General features: G+C 33.7%; 2 protein-coding genes and 1 long non-coding RNA gene across 6 annotated transcripts; 1 reads left to right on the top strand and 2 right to left on the bottom strand.

The window, feature by feature from the left end:
* Positions 1-2801: 2801 nt before the first annotated feature.
* On the bottom strand, positions 2802-7271 carry LOC112700596 (uncharacterized). The gene is made up of 3 exons (XR_003153505.3): positions 5424-7271; positions 4299-4426; positions 2802-3367 (listed from the first exon to the last, which is right to left on the bottom strand). It is a non-coding gene; the product is annotated as an uncharacterized lncRNA (long non-coding RNA).
* Positions 7272-7416: 145 nt separating this feature from the next.
* On the top strand, positions 7417-10293 carry LOC112700544 (uncharacterized). 4 transcript variants are annotated; one of them, XM_025751786.3, is made up of 3 exons: positions 7417-7559; positions 8140-9397; positions 9503-10293. In XM_025751786.3, exons 2-3 carry the CDS (start codon positions 8181-8183, stop codon positions 9960-9962), a joined length of 1677 nt encoding a protein of 558 aa, XP_025607571.1. In that variant the 5' UTR covers positions 7417-7559; positions 8140-8180; the 3' UTR covers positions 9963-10293. The 4 variants fall into 4 exon arrangements, with proteins under 4 accessions (XP_025607571.1, XP_025607570.1, XP_025607572.1 ...); XM_025751785.3 differs by having other exon boundaries at positions 7443-7559; positions 8019-9397; XM_025751787.3 differs by having other exon boundaries at positions 7468-7559; positions 8101-9397.
* Positions 10294-10847: 554 nt separating this feature from the next.
* LOC112700580 (uncharacterized) lies at positions 10848-12636 on the bottom strand. The gene has a single exon (XM_025751788.3). It carries the CDS (start codon positions 12210-12212, stop codon positions 11076-11078), a length of 1137 nt encoding a protein of 378 aa, XP_025607573.1. The 5' UTR covers positions 12213-12636; the 3' UTR covers positions 10848-11075.
* Positions 12637-14487: the final 1851 nt, after the last annotated feature.

Here is a 14487-nt window from a genome sequence, read left to right as displayed (position 1 = left end):
TGCCAACATAATTATGTTTGGCAATTCTATATTAAAATTGATTTTGATAAAATGAAATTGTTTGGATAATATTGGTTAATATCACTTTTAGATAAATAATTAGTTAATTACTAAAAAAATATAATATTATTTTTAAGTATATTTAATCTTTTTTTATACTTTTTTTAGTATATTTTTTATATAATATTTCTTATAAAACTATATATTAGTTTGTTATAATTTTTTGATTAAAAGCTAATATTTATTTATTAAATTGAAAATAACATATAAAATAATGTATTTTTTCAGTTTCTATGAATACTCTCAATAATCCTAACTTGTTTACTGTTTTGGATTCTAGCTTTTTACTAATTATGTTTTTATTTTTGTTTAGGATTAATTTCTTAATTGATTTATCAATTTCAATAGAAACAATAATACATAATATAACAAATTATAATAATAAACGATGAACATGAATTATAATAATAAATTTTAGAATGTCAAACAAAAAAAATATTGTATAATTTTTTTAATATTTTTAGTATTTCTTTATTTAAGAATATTATTATTATTATTATTATTGTTGTTGTTGTTGTTGTTGTTGGGACTAAGCCCAGAGAGCAATATAGCATCCGAATCTATTTTTCTTTAACGAATAACACACCTTCAAAAAAAATTTTGGGTTTCAAATCAAATTGGCCCAAACATTTAACCACACTAATTAACATAATCTACTACCTAACTTATTAATCACTTTGACAACTTAAAGCTTGTTGTCTCTCTGCTTCCGTCATATATGTTTTGTCCTGGAAAACATGTTTACACGCGTCCAATATCCATCCATTCCACCTTGTTTCAGCATGAAAAGAAAATTCTTCATTTCATCACCGTAGCACTGCCCCTATTAATAAATGAATCATGTTAATATGTTTTCAATAAGCATGATCTTCTAGTGATATCAAATAGACTGCTCCAAATTGATTCTTGACTTCGAATAATGACTAAATCATCTTAATCCTGCTAATTTGTCAAAGGGGAGTGCTAGAGGAATAATGATTATCTTGAACAACATGAACAATCACCAATCAAATACAAGTATACTACACCTTAATTTAATGCTATTCATTAAATTTACTCTTTTAACCATATTAATTCACATTGTTCACACATTGTTCAAGAATGTTATTAGTTACTTATACTTTTCCTTTGTCAAATATTGTAAATACAAAAACTACCTAATACTTAAAATCTTTTAAATTGTTTTAAGGATTTGGCTATGATGATAAAAATATAAAATGGTCTTTAAAAAACACTTTATGATGATTCTAAATGTGTGGCTGTGGTGCAATCGATACAAGTGAGTATGTGAACTTATATTCTCATCCAAAATTTATAATAATTACAAAAAGAGGCCTGAATCATTAATAAAAGCTTTTTTATTTGGATGTAATTAGTGAGGGATTAGGTGTATGGACTTTTCGCAATTTGGACTTTTAATGAAGCTCCATATAGAGAACTACATTTTCAGCTCTATATATAAAACTATATTAGAACCCGTAAAAAAAATTTTGTTACGTTAATACTTTATTTGTCACAAAGCAAAGCTTAAACAAGAAAAAAAAAATCATCAACAAAGTGTCATCTATTATAATAATAATAATAATAATAATAATAATAATAATAATAATAATAATAATAATAATCTTTTATTATACACATTATTTCAGCAAAGCATTAATTTCAGCTAAAACATATAACAATTATTTAAGGGGTACGTTTTAGAATTTATTATGTTTAAAATAGAGTAAAGCATCGCTTTTTTTCTCAACGTTTGAGCTAAATTTTAAAATTGTCCCTAACGTTTCAAAATTGACACAGGACAAAATTGAGACAATTTTGAAACGTTAGAGACTTAAATAGGACGAAATGTTAGATACAAAAACGATATATAAAAATAAATTTTAATTTTATCTTTCAATAATATCAATTTTTTACTGTACATAGTATTCAATTATTTTTTAATCATATCTAAGTAAATTATACTTAATCATATTACTTTCATGCTAAGTAAATTAATTTTTTTATAATTTTACTCTTAAAAATTTTTAGTTATTACAAAATTTTTGTATAATAACTAATACATAAACTTGCAAAAAAAATTATATATATACAATAAAATTTATGTACTAATCATTCTACAAACATTTCTTATAAAATCAAAAGGTTTAATTTTTTCATTTTTACATATATTAAAAATTTAAATGCTAGACTATATTTACTTAATTAATAGAATTGTACCAATAATAATTAAATCAATTAAATAATAATACTATATTTTTATTATTTGTTTTAATTATGGCATATGTAGTTACTAAAATTTGTGCACTATTTGTGACTTATCAATATATATAAACTACATTGTTCGTACATAATAGTTTTAAATTTGATATTTCCTTTTGTTAATAATTTTGTCAAAAAATTTAAATTAATTATTGTTCATACCCTAACTCAACACTAGGGTCCAAGTTCAAATAAACCAAAACATCCCAATCCCAAGATAGGCCTTCGCTACCAACCGACCTCCTTAGAAGAGGTCGGATTCAACACAGACCTCACTCCCAAGAAATCGGATTCGAAAGATAGTTGGCAGATAACACTTATTTAAATATGTAAGTGCCCCTAAAATTTCTCAACCTACTTCCAAGAACCATATCTCAACTATACTAAGATAAAGAGACGATTATTCACCTTAAAAAGTGAAACTACTCTAACGATGATTATTGATTCACCACTATAAATACACTGACACCCCTCATGTATCTTTAAGTTCCAATACATTCAAAACCTGCTTAACCCCTTGCTGATTTAGGCATCAAAATATGTTTGCAAGTACCACCCCCAATTTCATTATACACACAAGTCAGATGGCAGCTCCCAATCACAAACCAAATCGGAGACCATCTTCTCTTGACGTTTGGGTCAGGCTTACAAGCCCAATCCATTAATCTCCGGTTACACATCGTAATAATTATATATTTTCTTGTGCTAATAAAATAAAGCAAAGCAAACAATTATCAATTTTTTTTTTGTCAGCATAAAAATAATATAATTTTAATTTATTATCAGTATAAAAATATTTTTACATATACATTCAGATAAACATCATCCAGTCTTGACAAACATAATCCTGATGTAGTAACTCATGTCAATGATGTCACAATAAGGCCATGTGTCCCAATTTAATGTGGATACAAGAAACCTTAAATGTGTCCTTCTATTTACTTTACCAGGTTCACTTAGTGCAGCTGAAACAGCTTCTTTGATGTGCAGCTGAACCTCAATCAAGCCCAAGTGAATTGTTCATGTCAGTTCTTTGATCCGTTATCTGGCAGACAAAAACTTGCATGAATAAAGATGGTAATGCCAATAAAAAGCAATGTTAACATCTACAATGAGTGTATAACCAAAAATGAACTCTTTTCATTTTCAATAAAACTTAAGGAACTATGTATTCTAATCAAATAAGTAAGTGACAATCTTACCATAAGCAATATGGAAGAAATAAAAGCAAATCAATGCAGATTACACATATAAGCTTAATATATGAAGGGAGTAATTACTTTAAAGGCATATATGTATTTCTTGTTATTGGAGAATTGGCATACTTCCTTAAAAATTTACAACCTATAAAGGCAAATCTTTCAATAAAATGGCATATGCAAGAGGGGTCACATATATCTTAATTGATTTCAAAAGGAAATATAAAAAAGAATAAGAATAGAAGACTACTACAAAATTCTGACTATGCTTAAACTGTCGCTAGCAGTGCAATCAGAAATACGTAAGCAAAAACATGAAGAAATTCAAGGCATAGAATATGAGTTATCTGCATTCATAAAGTATGCACCTTTAGAAACTCATGATTTTGTCGAATGCCAAAAAAATACTCAAAAGCTTTAGCTAAAATAGGGTAAACAAAAAGCCAATGCAAATTACAAGCATTTGAAAGAGAATTTAAGAAAGTGAGACTTAAATTTCATTTCTCATCATAATCCATCATAACTCTTCTAACTACTATTTAAATTATTTCAACTTATAGCTAATTACTCTACTAATGATTCTATGACCAAATTATACATGTTTCATGCCTAAACTTCAATAATAAAACTCAAACTTGTAAAATTTTATTTGTAGAATCATAAATTTGATCGATTTTGAACCTAAACTTATATAGTTGAGAGTTTTTATAACTTCTGTATGAGATTACCTCAATTGAAAATTTTTCATGAAAATCAATGGAGGCAAGAAGTTTGTACCATGAAGACTTCTTATGAACCAAATGTGATGCCTCAACACTTTGTCCCGAGAGCCCAAGTGTAACGGGTATAGTGCATTGCATGTCTCCCACTTCAACCCCCCATGTCTCCTTCACTATATGAACACACTAACAAAGAAACAAAATTACAAACAGTGAGCAAAATGCAAAAAGGAAAAAGGTGCCAGCTCTGAGGGTATCTAACATCATAAAAAGAAGAATTCAAACTGAATTTATAAAAATTAGAGAGAAACAAAAGATGGATATTGATAAAATATGAGTGTACCAATTGCTTTAGTTGGAGAGCAGCATGAGCAATGCCCTTACCTCATCATTATTATGAACCTAAAACATCTTTAGAATTATTATTTTCAAAACTTTGGCAAACAAAAATACAAAATTAAGTTAGGACAAAATTTCTTCATATACTCCTAGAGAAATTTTCACTTATAACAGAAAGCACAATCCCTTTCTTCTTACCCTTTTCATCATTAACTTACTCGCAAAATTCACTTTACAATCCACTAAAACCGGACCCGTCTGTTTCCTCCAATGAAAGAAAGAAAAGAGTGATCATCTAAATCATCAGCAAATTTATTTCTAAACACTTTCCTAAAACAAAGCTTTTAAACTAAATTAATATTTATAAATCAATAAATCAACCCCTACAATTTTTTTATTTTATAAAACCTCGCAGGTCCTTAGAGGACCACATTATTCTTTCCCCATAGTAGAACCAGCCTTGTTTTAACTGATTTCGTGAACCTAACTATCATAGGAGTGTTGAATGAAAATTTCATGCATAAATGACCGACACATGCATAAGTTATCAGGTAAAGATGGAATTCAGTTAAGTAGGGTAAAGAACTATCCTTCATATTACTTGGGAAGTTGCACAATTAATCCAACTGAATAACAAACAAGTATATATAAATCCATTTTCTTACTCATAAAGGAAAGATAAATCTCAACATAATTGTTCATTCTTTCCTATTATGAGGGGGGAAAAGTTCGACATATCTATATATTAAATAAATCAACAGACATCTTGCATTTGTTTTATACAAGGAGGGGCTCTGCTCATCCAAAGTTTCAACAGATGCCAAACTCTATTCATAGTTCATACCCTAGAAGAAAACATGACTCTCTTGATGCTTTACCCAAATGGATTGCAATTTTCACTCTGAACTTAGTAAGCTTCATTAAAATTGTCCAACCAAAGCCCAATGCTTTTTGTTCGTTCCCATGTTTTGATGTTCCGTTTATTCCATCCCGTGTATAATTTCCACATCTTCATCGGAATGGCGTTGGCCAGAACATAAGCAACTCAATAACGAACTTATCCTGGTAAATCTGGAGAGAGAAAAAAAATTGTGAGGAGGTAGCAAGGTGTCTTCATGTTAAAAAATGTGAAGGAACTTTTTCTTTTATAAAAACAAAAAAATGTAATTCCCAAAACAAAACAAAAAAAAAGTTAATCCTGAAAATAATGTCTTTTTAATTGTTTTGGAAATTACATTTTTTAATATTTTATAAAAGAAAAAATTCCTTCAGAAGCGTTGATGATGGTAGGCGAAGTTTGCAGAACCATTGCTGTGCTATCAGCAAAACTTGCAGACTTTGTGTTGTCAGCCATGGATCATTGAAGCTCTTGATACCATGTGAAAGTAATAAAATAGAAATTGAGAGAAAACTGAACAGTGTTTAATATTCTGAACCATAACATATAGAAGCTAGAGTCAATATGAAGCTCTTATTGTAACTGATAGTCTTGATCAAGAATGAGCGACTATAACAGCCAAGGCTAACAGCTTTTAATAATAGCATATAGGTATAAGTAATAACATCTCTCACAAAAAAAGGTGAAGTAAAACAGAAATTGAAGCAATATCCTGTAAACAAGGGACAAAGCATATCAACAAAAGTGATCATCCTCGTAAACTCATAAACGATAGCAGCAGTATCACAAGACAGTAGAATCTTATTTATCAAAAGATACATCTATGGCAACAATATAAAAACACCCGTTTCATGTCTTGTGCAATAATACAAAAATGAATGAACATCATCTAGAACTATAACACTATATATAAATCAAGTGATGTTTTGATACAAACCTTTGAGTAAAGCCACCTAAGCTGAAGCCTTTAATAATAAATAAGTAGACAGAGAAGCAAATAACACAAATTAACAAAACCCCAATCATTTAACACAACACAACTTGGCAAAACTGGAATGTAAATAAAAAATACCATCTTTCGGGGACAAAAAAATGGGGAAAACTTGAAAAGGCATAATCTTAGGGCTGAAAATTGAAGCAAAAAGAATCGATCAGATTAACGTTGTGTTTGTTAGATGACATGTGGAGTAAGAGAGTGAGAGTGCAGGAATTCGGTGGAAAACACACTTCACATCTCTTCCTCCACATGTATCTACCAAACACAGCATTAACAGCACGCCGCCAAATAGAAACAGAACCGGTTAGGGTTTCGGTTGTGGAGGCTCAGATTTGATACAACACGAGGCCAGGCCGTCGCAAACCAACGCAGCCATGGATGGCTGCAACAGGATCCACCGCGGTGGGGTTGCCCCGCCACCGGCGAGCATTGCTTCACGACGATGGAGCCTTTAGTTCCGCACTCCGCTACCATCGTCACTGCCTCTTTGAGTTAAGAGAGAGCCAGAAAGCGAAAGAATGAATGAATGGAAATGGATCATTGAATTGAATTGAAATTGGAACTGAAAGGGAAACTAATCAACTCAGCGACCGACCGAGAGTGAGAGAGAGAGATAGAGAGAGACGAAGAAACATTTTCCTTTTTTTCTTTTTATTTCTTTCTTATTTTGGGTATGATAAACTGAGAGAGATTAGAGTTCTTGGAGAGCATCAAAGAGATTAAAGCAATCTCCTTCTGAAATGGAGTGCGGATCGAAAAACCCTAACTCTGCCTCACATGCTGTAACCCTAAAACATAAATAGGAGGCTTTTTTACTTCTTTTCCAAATATACCCCTAATGCGAGTTTCATTTTATTATTTGGGCCTTTTGAGCCCAAGATGACAAATTCTTCCAAACAAAACAAAAACCCAAACTAGTACACAGAAAAATAGAATGGGCCCAGCCCAAATTGAAAGAGAAGTAGAAGCGCGCTGGTTCCTGAGGCTGTAACTGTCTGTCTGTATGCTCAAAATCAGGGTTTAACGTTCTCTCAGCGTGCATCGTGGCCTCTGTTTTCGCTGTTTCCCCTCTTGCTTCTTTTCTGGTAATGCTTCTTCTCGGTAGTTTTGTTTTTGGAGTATTAGCAGAAATTTCATTTAGGTTATTTGATTATTTGATTTGTGTTTGTGACTGTGTGTGTCCCATGAATGGTGAACTATTTTGCCTTTTTAGATTAGCTTCAAATGGCTGCTCTGTGCTGTTTTTCTGGGTGTTAATCGTCAATTCAAACTGACGTTAAAATGAACATGCTAAAACAAATCGATAAAATAAGGCAAATAGTAGGTGCTTCTGCTTGGTGACTCAATTTTTGTTTTTTCTTTGAACTTAAGAGCTCATGAGGAACCACGAAAAACTGGAAATGTTGTGAAAGAATGCTAATGTAGCTTAGGTTTTGTTCATTTCTGTATGTATTGGCTATAACTGCTGTATATAGGTTTGTGGCATCATGAGGATGTCATTGGTTTGGCCATAGATGTTCACCGGCCTGCCAACTCTTTTCCAGGTTGTTGAACATTTTGGGTTTTAAACATTGCCTTCTGCTGCCCAAATTCTTATCAGTTCTAAAAAAAAAATGGAAAACTCAGATACATCTCTAACAAGTTCATCCCTGCCACCACCTCCAGCACTAGTTGTTACGGAAGAGCCAGAGCCGAAGAAGCAGAAGATGTCCACCAGTACTTCTGATGATGAAGAATGCATAACTGCCACAGGCACCAAGAAAAGGTACAAGCGTCGAAAGATTGCTATATTCTTTGCTTATTGTGGCGTTGGCTATCAGGGTATGCAGAAAAACCCCGGGGCCAAGACCATTGAAGGTGACATGGAAGAAGCCTTGTATGTGTCTGGAGCTGTCCCTGAACAGGATCGTGGAATTGCTAAACGGTATGACTGGGCTCGCTCAGCTAGAACAGATAAGGGAGTCAGTGCTGTTGGTCAGGTTGTTTCAGGCAGGTTCTATATTGATCCCCCTGGTCTTGTTGATCGCCTTAATTCAAATCTTCCAGATCAGATACGGATCTTTGGTTACAAGCGTGTAACAGCATCTTTTAATGCCAAGAAGTTCTGTGACCGCAGGAGGTATGTCTATCTCATTCCTGTGTTTGCTCTTGATCCATCTTGTCATCGGGATAGAGAGACCGTCCTAGCTAGTTTGGGATCCGGAAATGAGCTTGTTAAATGTTTGGAGTGTTCTGAGAGAGGTCGTAAGGTGGTAGGGCTTGTTGGTAATGCAAAGCACAATCTAACACAAGAAGCTATGGATGTGGATTCATTCAGAAAAGATGATAAGGTTAATGCTGGACTGACAGAGGATATTGATGTATCTTTGAGCAAAGGTGAAGGTAAATGTTTAAATGAAGAATCTGGTCATGAGGATAAGGTTGTAGTTGACAATTTGAACTCTAAAACTGAGGAATCCAGTAATGAGGTTAAGGTTTTAGTTGACAATGTGAACTCCAAAACCGATCTTGAAACTATGGTTCCTGTTCAAGATGCGGATACCCCTGTGAATGGTGGATCAGTGAACACAGCCATAGTGGAGGAAGAGAAAGTTAATGGAGAGGATAGGCCTACCAAAGGAAGCGGATTCAATTACGGTGAGGAGGAGAAAGAGAGATTTAATAGGATCTTGAAGTACTATGTAGGTACTCACAACTTCCACAACTTCACCACTAGAACAAAAGCTGAGGACCCTGCTGCCCGACGTTTCATTATTTCATTTGAGGCAAAGACTACTGTTGTCGTTGAGGGCATGGAATTTGTAAAGTGTGAGATTGTTGGACAGAGCTTCATGCTTCATCAAATACGGAAGATGGTTGGGCTTGCAGTGGCAATCATGAGAAATTGTGCACCAGAATCTCTTATCAATAAAGCTTTGCAGAAGTGAGTAATTACCTTTGTAGTTTGTGTTATATTCAAATTTGATTTGATATACAGGGTGATGCTCATCTAACTTTATTTTTTTGACCTCCAAACAAAAAAATGCAGGGATGTTAACATTAATGTGCCTACTGCCCCTGAGGTAGGACTATATTTGGATGAGTGCTTCTTTGCTTCATACAACCAGAAATGGAAAGATAGCCATGAGGAATTGTCAATGAAGGCATACGAGAAAGAAGCTGAGGATTTCAAAATGAAGTACATATATTCTCATATTGCTTCTACGGAACAGAAGGATGGAACTGTGGCTCTCTGGTTGCATTCATTGAACCATAGAAATTATCCTGATCTGCGTCTTGTTGATGAGGAAGCGATCACTGATAATGGGAAGACAGAAATAAAGGTTGAGGACAAGAGAACTGAGAAAACCGAAATAGGTGATGAGCGAGCTAATAAAATTGAATCAGAAGTTGCTGACACGAGAGCTGAAATAGAAGTAGATGATGACAAGAGAACTAAAATAGAAGTTGATAACAAGCAAGCTGAAACAGAAGTTGCGACTGAGTGAACCGAATAACCAGCCCTTTAATATAACTCTACTTTCAAATTGATTTACTACTTTGGAGTGAACATTTATTTGCCTAGCACACCTCGCTTGCTATCATTTAGAATACTGTTGCTTAGTTCATTAAAATGAAAAGTATGTTTGTTACATTTATTCTGTTGTTTTATATTTTTCTTTTTTATTTTTTGGGAGGGGATGTTTAAATATGACCCCCTTTTTTGTCCCAAATTCAAAATTTGATTGATCAATGGTCATTGCTAGCACAGTTCTGTAAAAAGTTGATCTATTTGAAGGAAGCTCTAGATGATATATACATACTATTGTTTCTTCAAAATTCAATTTTAATTCCGCTTGTATTACTCAGACGTGTTGATGCATTTTACAACTTCTAAGATTCTATATCAACAAGTCAACAACTCTTATTTCAGCAACAAAAGGAGTGAATGCTAGTTAAATATCGTAAAACGAAGTCAACATATGATTTCGACTTCTTGAAAGAAACAGATGTTCCTTCATATTTGCACACAAACGTTTGGTTGTTTACTAAAAAGTAAATAAACAAACATGGTTATTAGCAGTCAAACTGTCAAAGTACCTCCCTCAGTGATGAACTAATGATAATACCAATGGAAATATCCAAATACAGGATCTTAAACATTGTCGTTCATTGTACTGACAAGCACAAATGATAAGAATTATATTGATCATTAACAAGGGATAAAAATGGTAGTACCAGCACATATTTTGTGGAGTAGAGAAAGTAAACAGAACTTTGATATGTGTCATGCTCTCAGATCAATATTAAAGGTTTACTATAGCATGTAGACAGCAAAAATGGAGGGATGGAACCTGTTTAATTTTGCTCAACTTAACAACAGAGAATGAAGATAACTAATAATACACAGCAGAACATTTCCATTCCATAAACATTATTTTTTACAGTCAGACTTAGAAAAAAAAAAGTAACTTCAATGATCAATGAATATCTGCTGCCTCTGTTCATATGATGTGAGATATCAAAAGCCAACATTTTCTGTAACCTCAAAGCAGAATTAAGAACACCAAAATCAGAACAGTGGAGATAATTGTACACCACTAATACCAGATAATCAGTTTCTAGTTTCTACCAAGGGGGAGAGATCTACAGGTATAAGTTTCTTTGAAATCAGACTTCTTGGACGAAGTGAAAATGGAGGCATACACCTCCTTTGTGGCATTGGCGGGTGCCAAATCAGAAGCCTTGAAACGCTTTGCAGCAGCGGCAGAAGCATCATTCACTCCCTTCAAACTAACTTTACCATTATTATTAGCTTCAACTTTAGCAGAAGCCTTTTCGACAGCCTTAACATCAATGCCATGCTTGGTACCACTCAACCTCGACCCTTCCAAATCATCGCCATTAACACCACCACCATTTTTTACCTTCTTGGTCTTCTTCTCCTTCGTCGTCTTTGCCTTCTCCTCCTCCATCTTCTCCCTCAAAACCGCCACCTCCTCTTCGCTCCCATTGATCGGAATCTTATCCCCTTCCCGAAACTCTGAATGACAAACCAAACAGGTCGACGACTTTACCTCCTTCAACGCCTTGGCACTCAGAACATGCCCACAATTCCTCAAGGCGAAAAATTTATACTTTCCATTGAATTCAAGCCCAGCAACCGGGCACTGAAACCTAGCACCACTACCCATATTACCAACACCAGGAATCACAGAGAGATGAACCTTGATCATGTCCTTCAAGCCCTTTATGTGGCCGAATTCTTTGGGGAGCTTCTTCCCGATCAAGGCCTCGACCAGTGATTCCTTGTTGAAGATGTTTCCAAGCTTGTCGATGACGCAGGGCTCTGTCAGAGGCTCGTTCGAGAGAGCGCAATTGAGCCACTTGGACAGCCTCTGCTCGTTCGGGTCAACCTTGTCGGGCTTCTTGACGGCGTACATATTCAGGTAGCAATCGCGGGACTCTGCGCCAGTGGCTCCGCCATCCCCTCCGCCGCCGAGGAGGCGAGATCGGAGGAGGAGGTTTGAGAATGGGGGGATTTGGGAGCTGGAGAGAAGGGTTTCGTCGGGGAGAGTTTTGCCATTGAGGGTGAAGTAGAAGAAGGATGAGTATTGTGATTTGGGGAGAAGAGAGCGTTTGAGATGGGAAAGAGAGTGGATTTCGTTATGGGTGGCGGCGGAGGACACCGTTACGGATTGGGAGGGGATTTGGAGCTCCGGCAATTGGACGAAGAATTGGTGCGATTTGGGATGCATTTTTGGGAGGTTTCTTTTTACAAATTTGGGGATTGAAGTAGTTTTTGTTGCTTTGAATTGTATTGTTGTGGAGATGATCGGAACCCTAACCCTAACTTCCGCGGATATATGATCGCTGGTGAGTTAACCGACTTTGCTATGATCTCACGAACACCATGACTTCGTTGGATCTCGGGGTAAGTTGGTAATTATAGGTGTAGTCTTTTGTTTTGGACAAAAATTTAGTTTGAGGCCCAGAATATTTATCAAGCCCGTAGTATGAAGAGGGAGAGGCCCAAAGATCAACCCTTGTTTTTATTCACAAGAAACACCCCACCCGATCCATTTTAAAATAGGAGAAGGCGATCACTGTGAAAAAAAAAATAGATTTGTATTCTGTAAAGTTTAAATTTTTTTAGAGAATAAAGTGTGATCTCTCACTATTTATTTCATAGGTGAAACAAGAATAAATATAAAAGAGAAACTATTCAAGAGTATAAAATCATACTTTATTCTCTAAAGTAAAATTCAAACTTTAGAGGATCCAAATCCGAAAAAAATAGACTCATCTAGATTTCGTGAGTCATGACTAAGAGTGGCAAACAGACCAAAATTCACTCGGTCAGATTGCATAACTCACTGAAATAGGCAGGTTGGGTTAGAAATTGGAGACCGCCATAATAAAAAAAATCAGCTTAACTTGCACTGTCTAACTTATGGGTTTTGGCGAGTTTCGGCGGGACATGACAGACTCACCATTCTATTATTTTGCTTCAAAAATTTGGGTAATAATTATATTTATTAGATATTTAAAATTAGAATAAAGTATCGTTTTTGTCCCCAACGTTTGGGTAAGTCCTAAAGTTGTCCTTAACGTTTCAATCGTCCTATTTATGTTCCTAACGTTTTAAAATTGACTCAATGTTGTCCTGCCGTTAAGGATCCGTTAACAGAATTGACGGCGGGACAAAATTGAGACGATTTTGAAACGTTAGAGACTTAAATAGGACGAAAACGTTAGGGACAAAAAAGATACATAAAAATAAATTTTAATTTAATTTTATCTTTCAATAATATTAATTTTTTACTGTACAGAGTACTCAATTATTTTTTAATTACATCTAAATAAATTATACTTAATCACATTACTTTCATTTTAAATAAATTTATTCTCTTATAATTTTAAAGAATTTTGATACATTAGAGACAAAAAGTATAATTTATATTTTATTGTATATATTTTTTTCTTTTCTTCAAGTTTATATACTAGTCATTCTACAAACATTTCATGATAACTAAAATTCTTTAAGAGTAAAATTATAAAAAAACTAATTTATTTAAAATAAAAGTAATATGATTAAGTATAATTTACTTAGATGTGATTAAAAAATAATTGAATACTACGTATAGTAAAAAATTGATATTATTTAAGGATAAAATTAAAATTTATTTCTATGTATCATTTTTTTCCCCAACGTTTTCATCCTATTTAAGTCCCTAACGTTTCAAAAACATTTCAATTTTGTCCCACTGTCAATTCTGTTAACAGATCCCTAACGACAAGACAACATTAAGTCAGTTTTAAAACGTTAGGGACTTAAATATGATGATTGAAACGTTAGGAACAACTTGAAACTTACCCCAAACATTGGAAACAAAAATGATACTTTACTCTTAAAATTATAAAGACTTTAATGTTTGTGAATTTAGAAATTATAAATTTTTTTGTCTTTAAAAATTTTAAATTTATTAAAATGTTTGTAGAGTTATATATTTTTTAATATTTAATGGTTTAAACTATTAGGCAGGGCATAGTAGAAATTTGGAACCACCTCACTAAGTAGGGGGGTTGGATTAACCCATTTTCCACCCTTATTCATGGCGGTCCCTCCGTCATCTCCCTTCACCAAATTTAACGTATGAAACATATGTGACACTTAACATTACTGATGTGGACGCTAGGTGTCCATTAAGTGACATGTTGGCGAATAAAAAATAGTCAAAGATCGATTTTAATGGGCAGCAACATAATCCTAAGACAAAAAGAATAAGATCATTTGTCCCTAAACCAAAAACATTATATCATGGAGAGATTTTAAACAAGCGAAATAGATAGTTAAAATAACAAAATATACGTTTTTAAATCCTATAATTAATATCCACACTAGTAAAGTTAAAATCGTCCAATACGAATTCTTTTAAGGTGATCTAAGTCTTGGAGGCCTTAAACCTGGAGTGGGCACAAATTTGAGAAGCTTTGATGACTAATCCCTGAGCTTGCAACAATTATTGTCTC

The sequence above is a fragment of the Arachis hypogaea genome, chromosome 1, assembly GCF_003086295.3.
Source record: "Arachis hypogaea cultivar Tifrunner chromosome 1, arahy.Tifrunner.gnm2.J5K5, whole genome shotgun sequence".
NCBI lineage: Eukaryota > Viridiplantae > Streptophyta > Magnoliopsida > Fabales > Fabaceae > Arachis > Arachis hypogaea.
This window is presented reverse-complemented; position numbering and strand designations above follow the sequence as displayed.

Coding starts and splice junctions, on each gene's coding strand:
- LOC112700580 (XM_025751788.3), bottom strand. CDS start 12,212: ATGCATCCCAAATCGCACCAATTCTTCGTCCAATTGCCGGAGCTCCAA.
- LOC112700544 (XM_025751785.3), top strand. CDS start 8,088: ATGGAAAACTCAGATACATCTCTAACAAGTTCATCCCTGCCACCACCT. Junction 9,398..9,502: donor ATCAATAAAGCTTTGCAGAA/GTGAGTAATTAC, acceptor AAAAAAATGCAG/GGATGTTAACATTAATGTGC.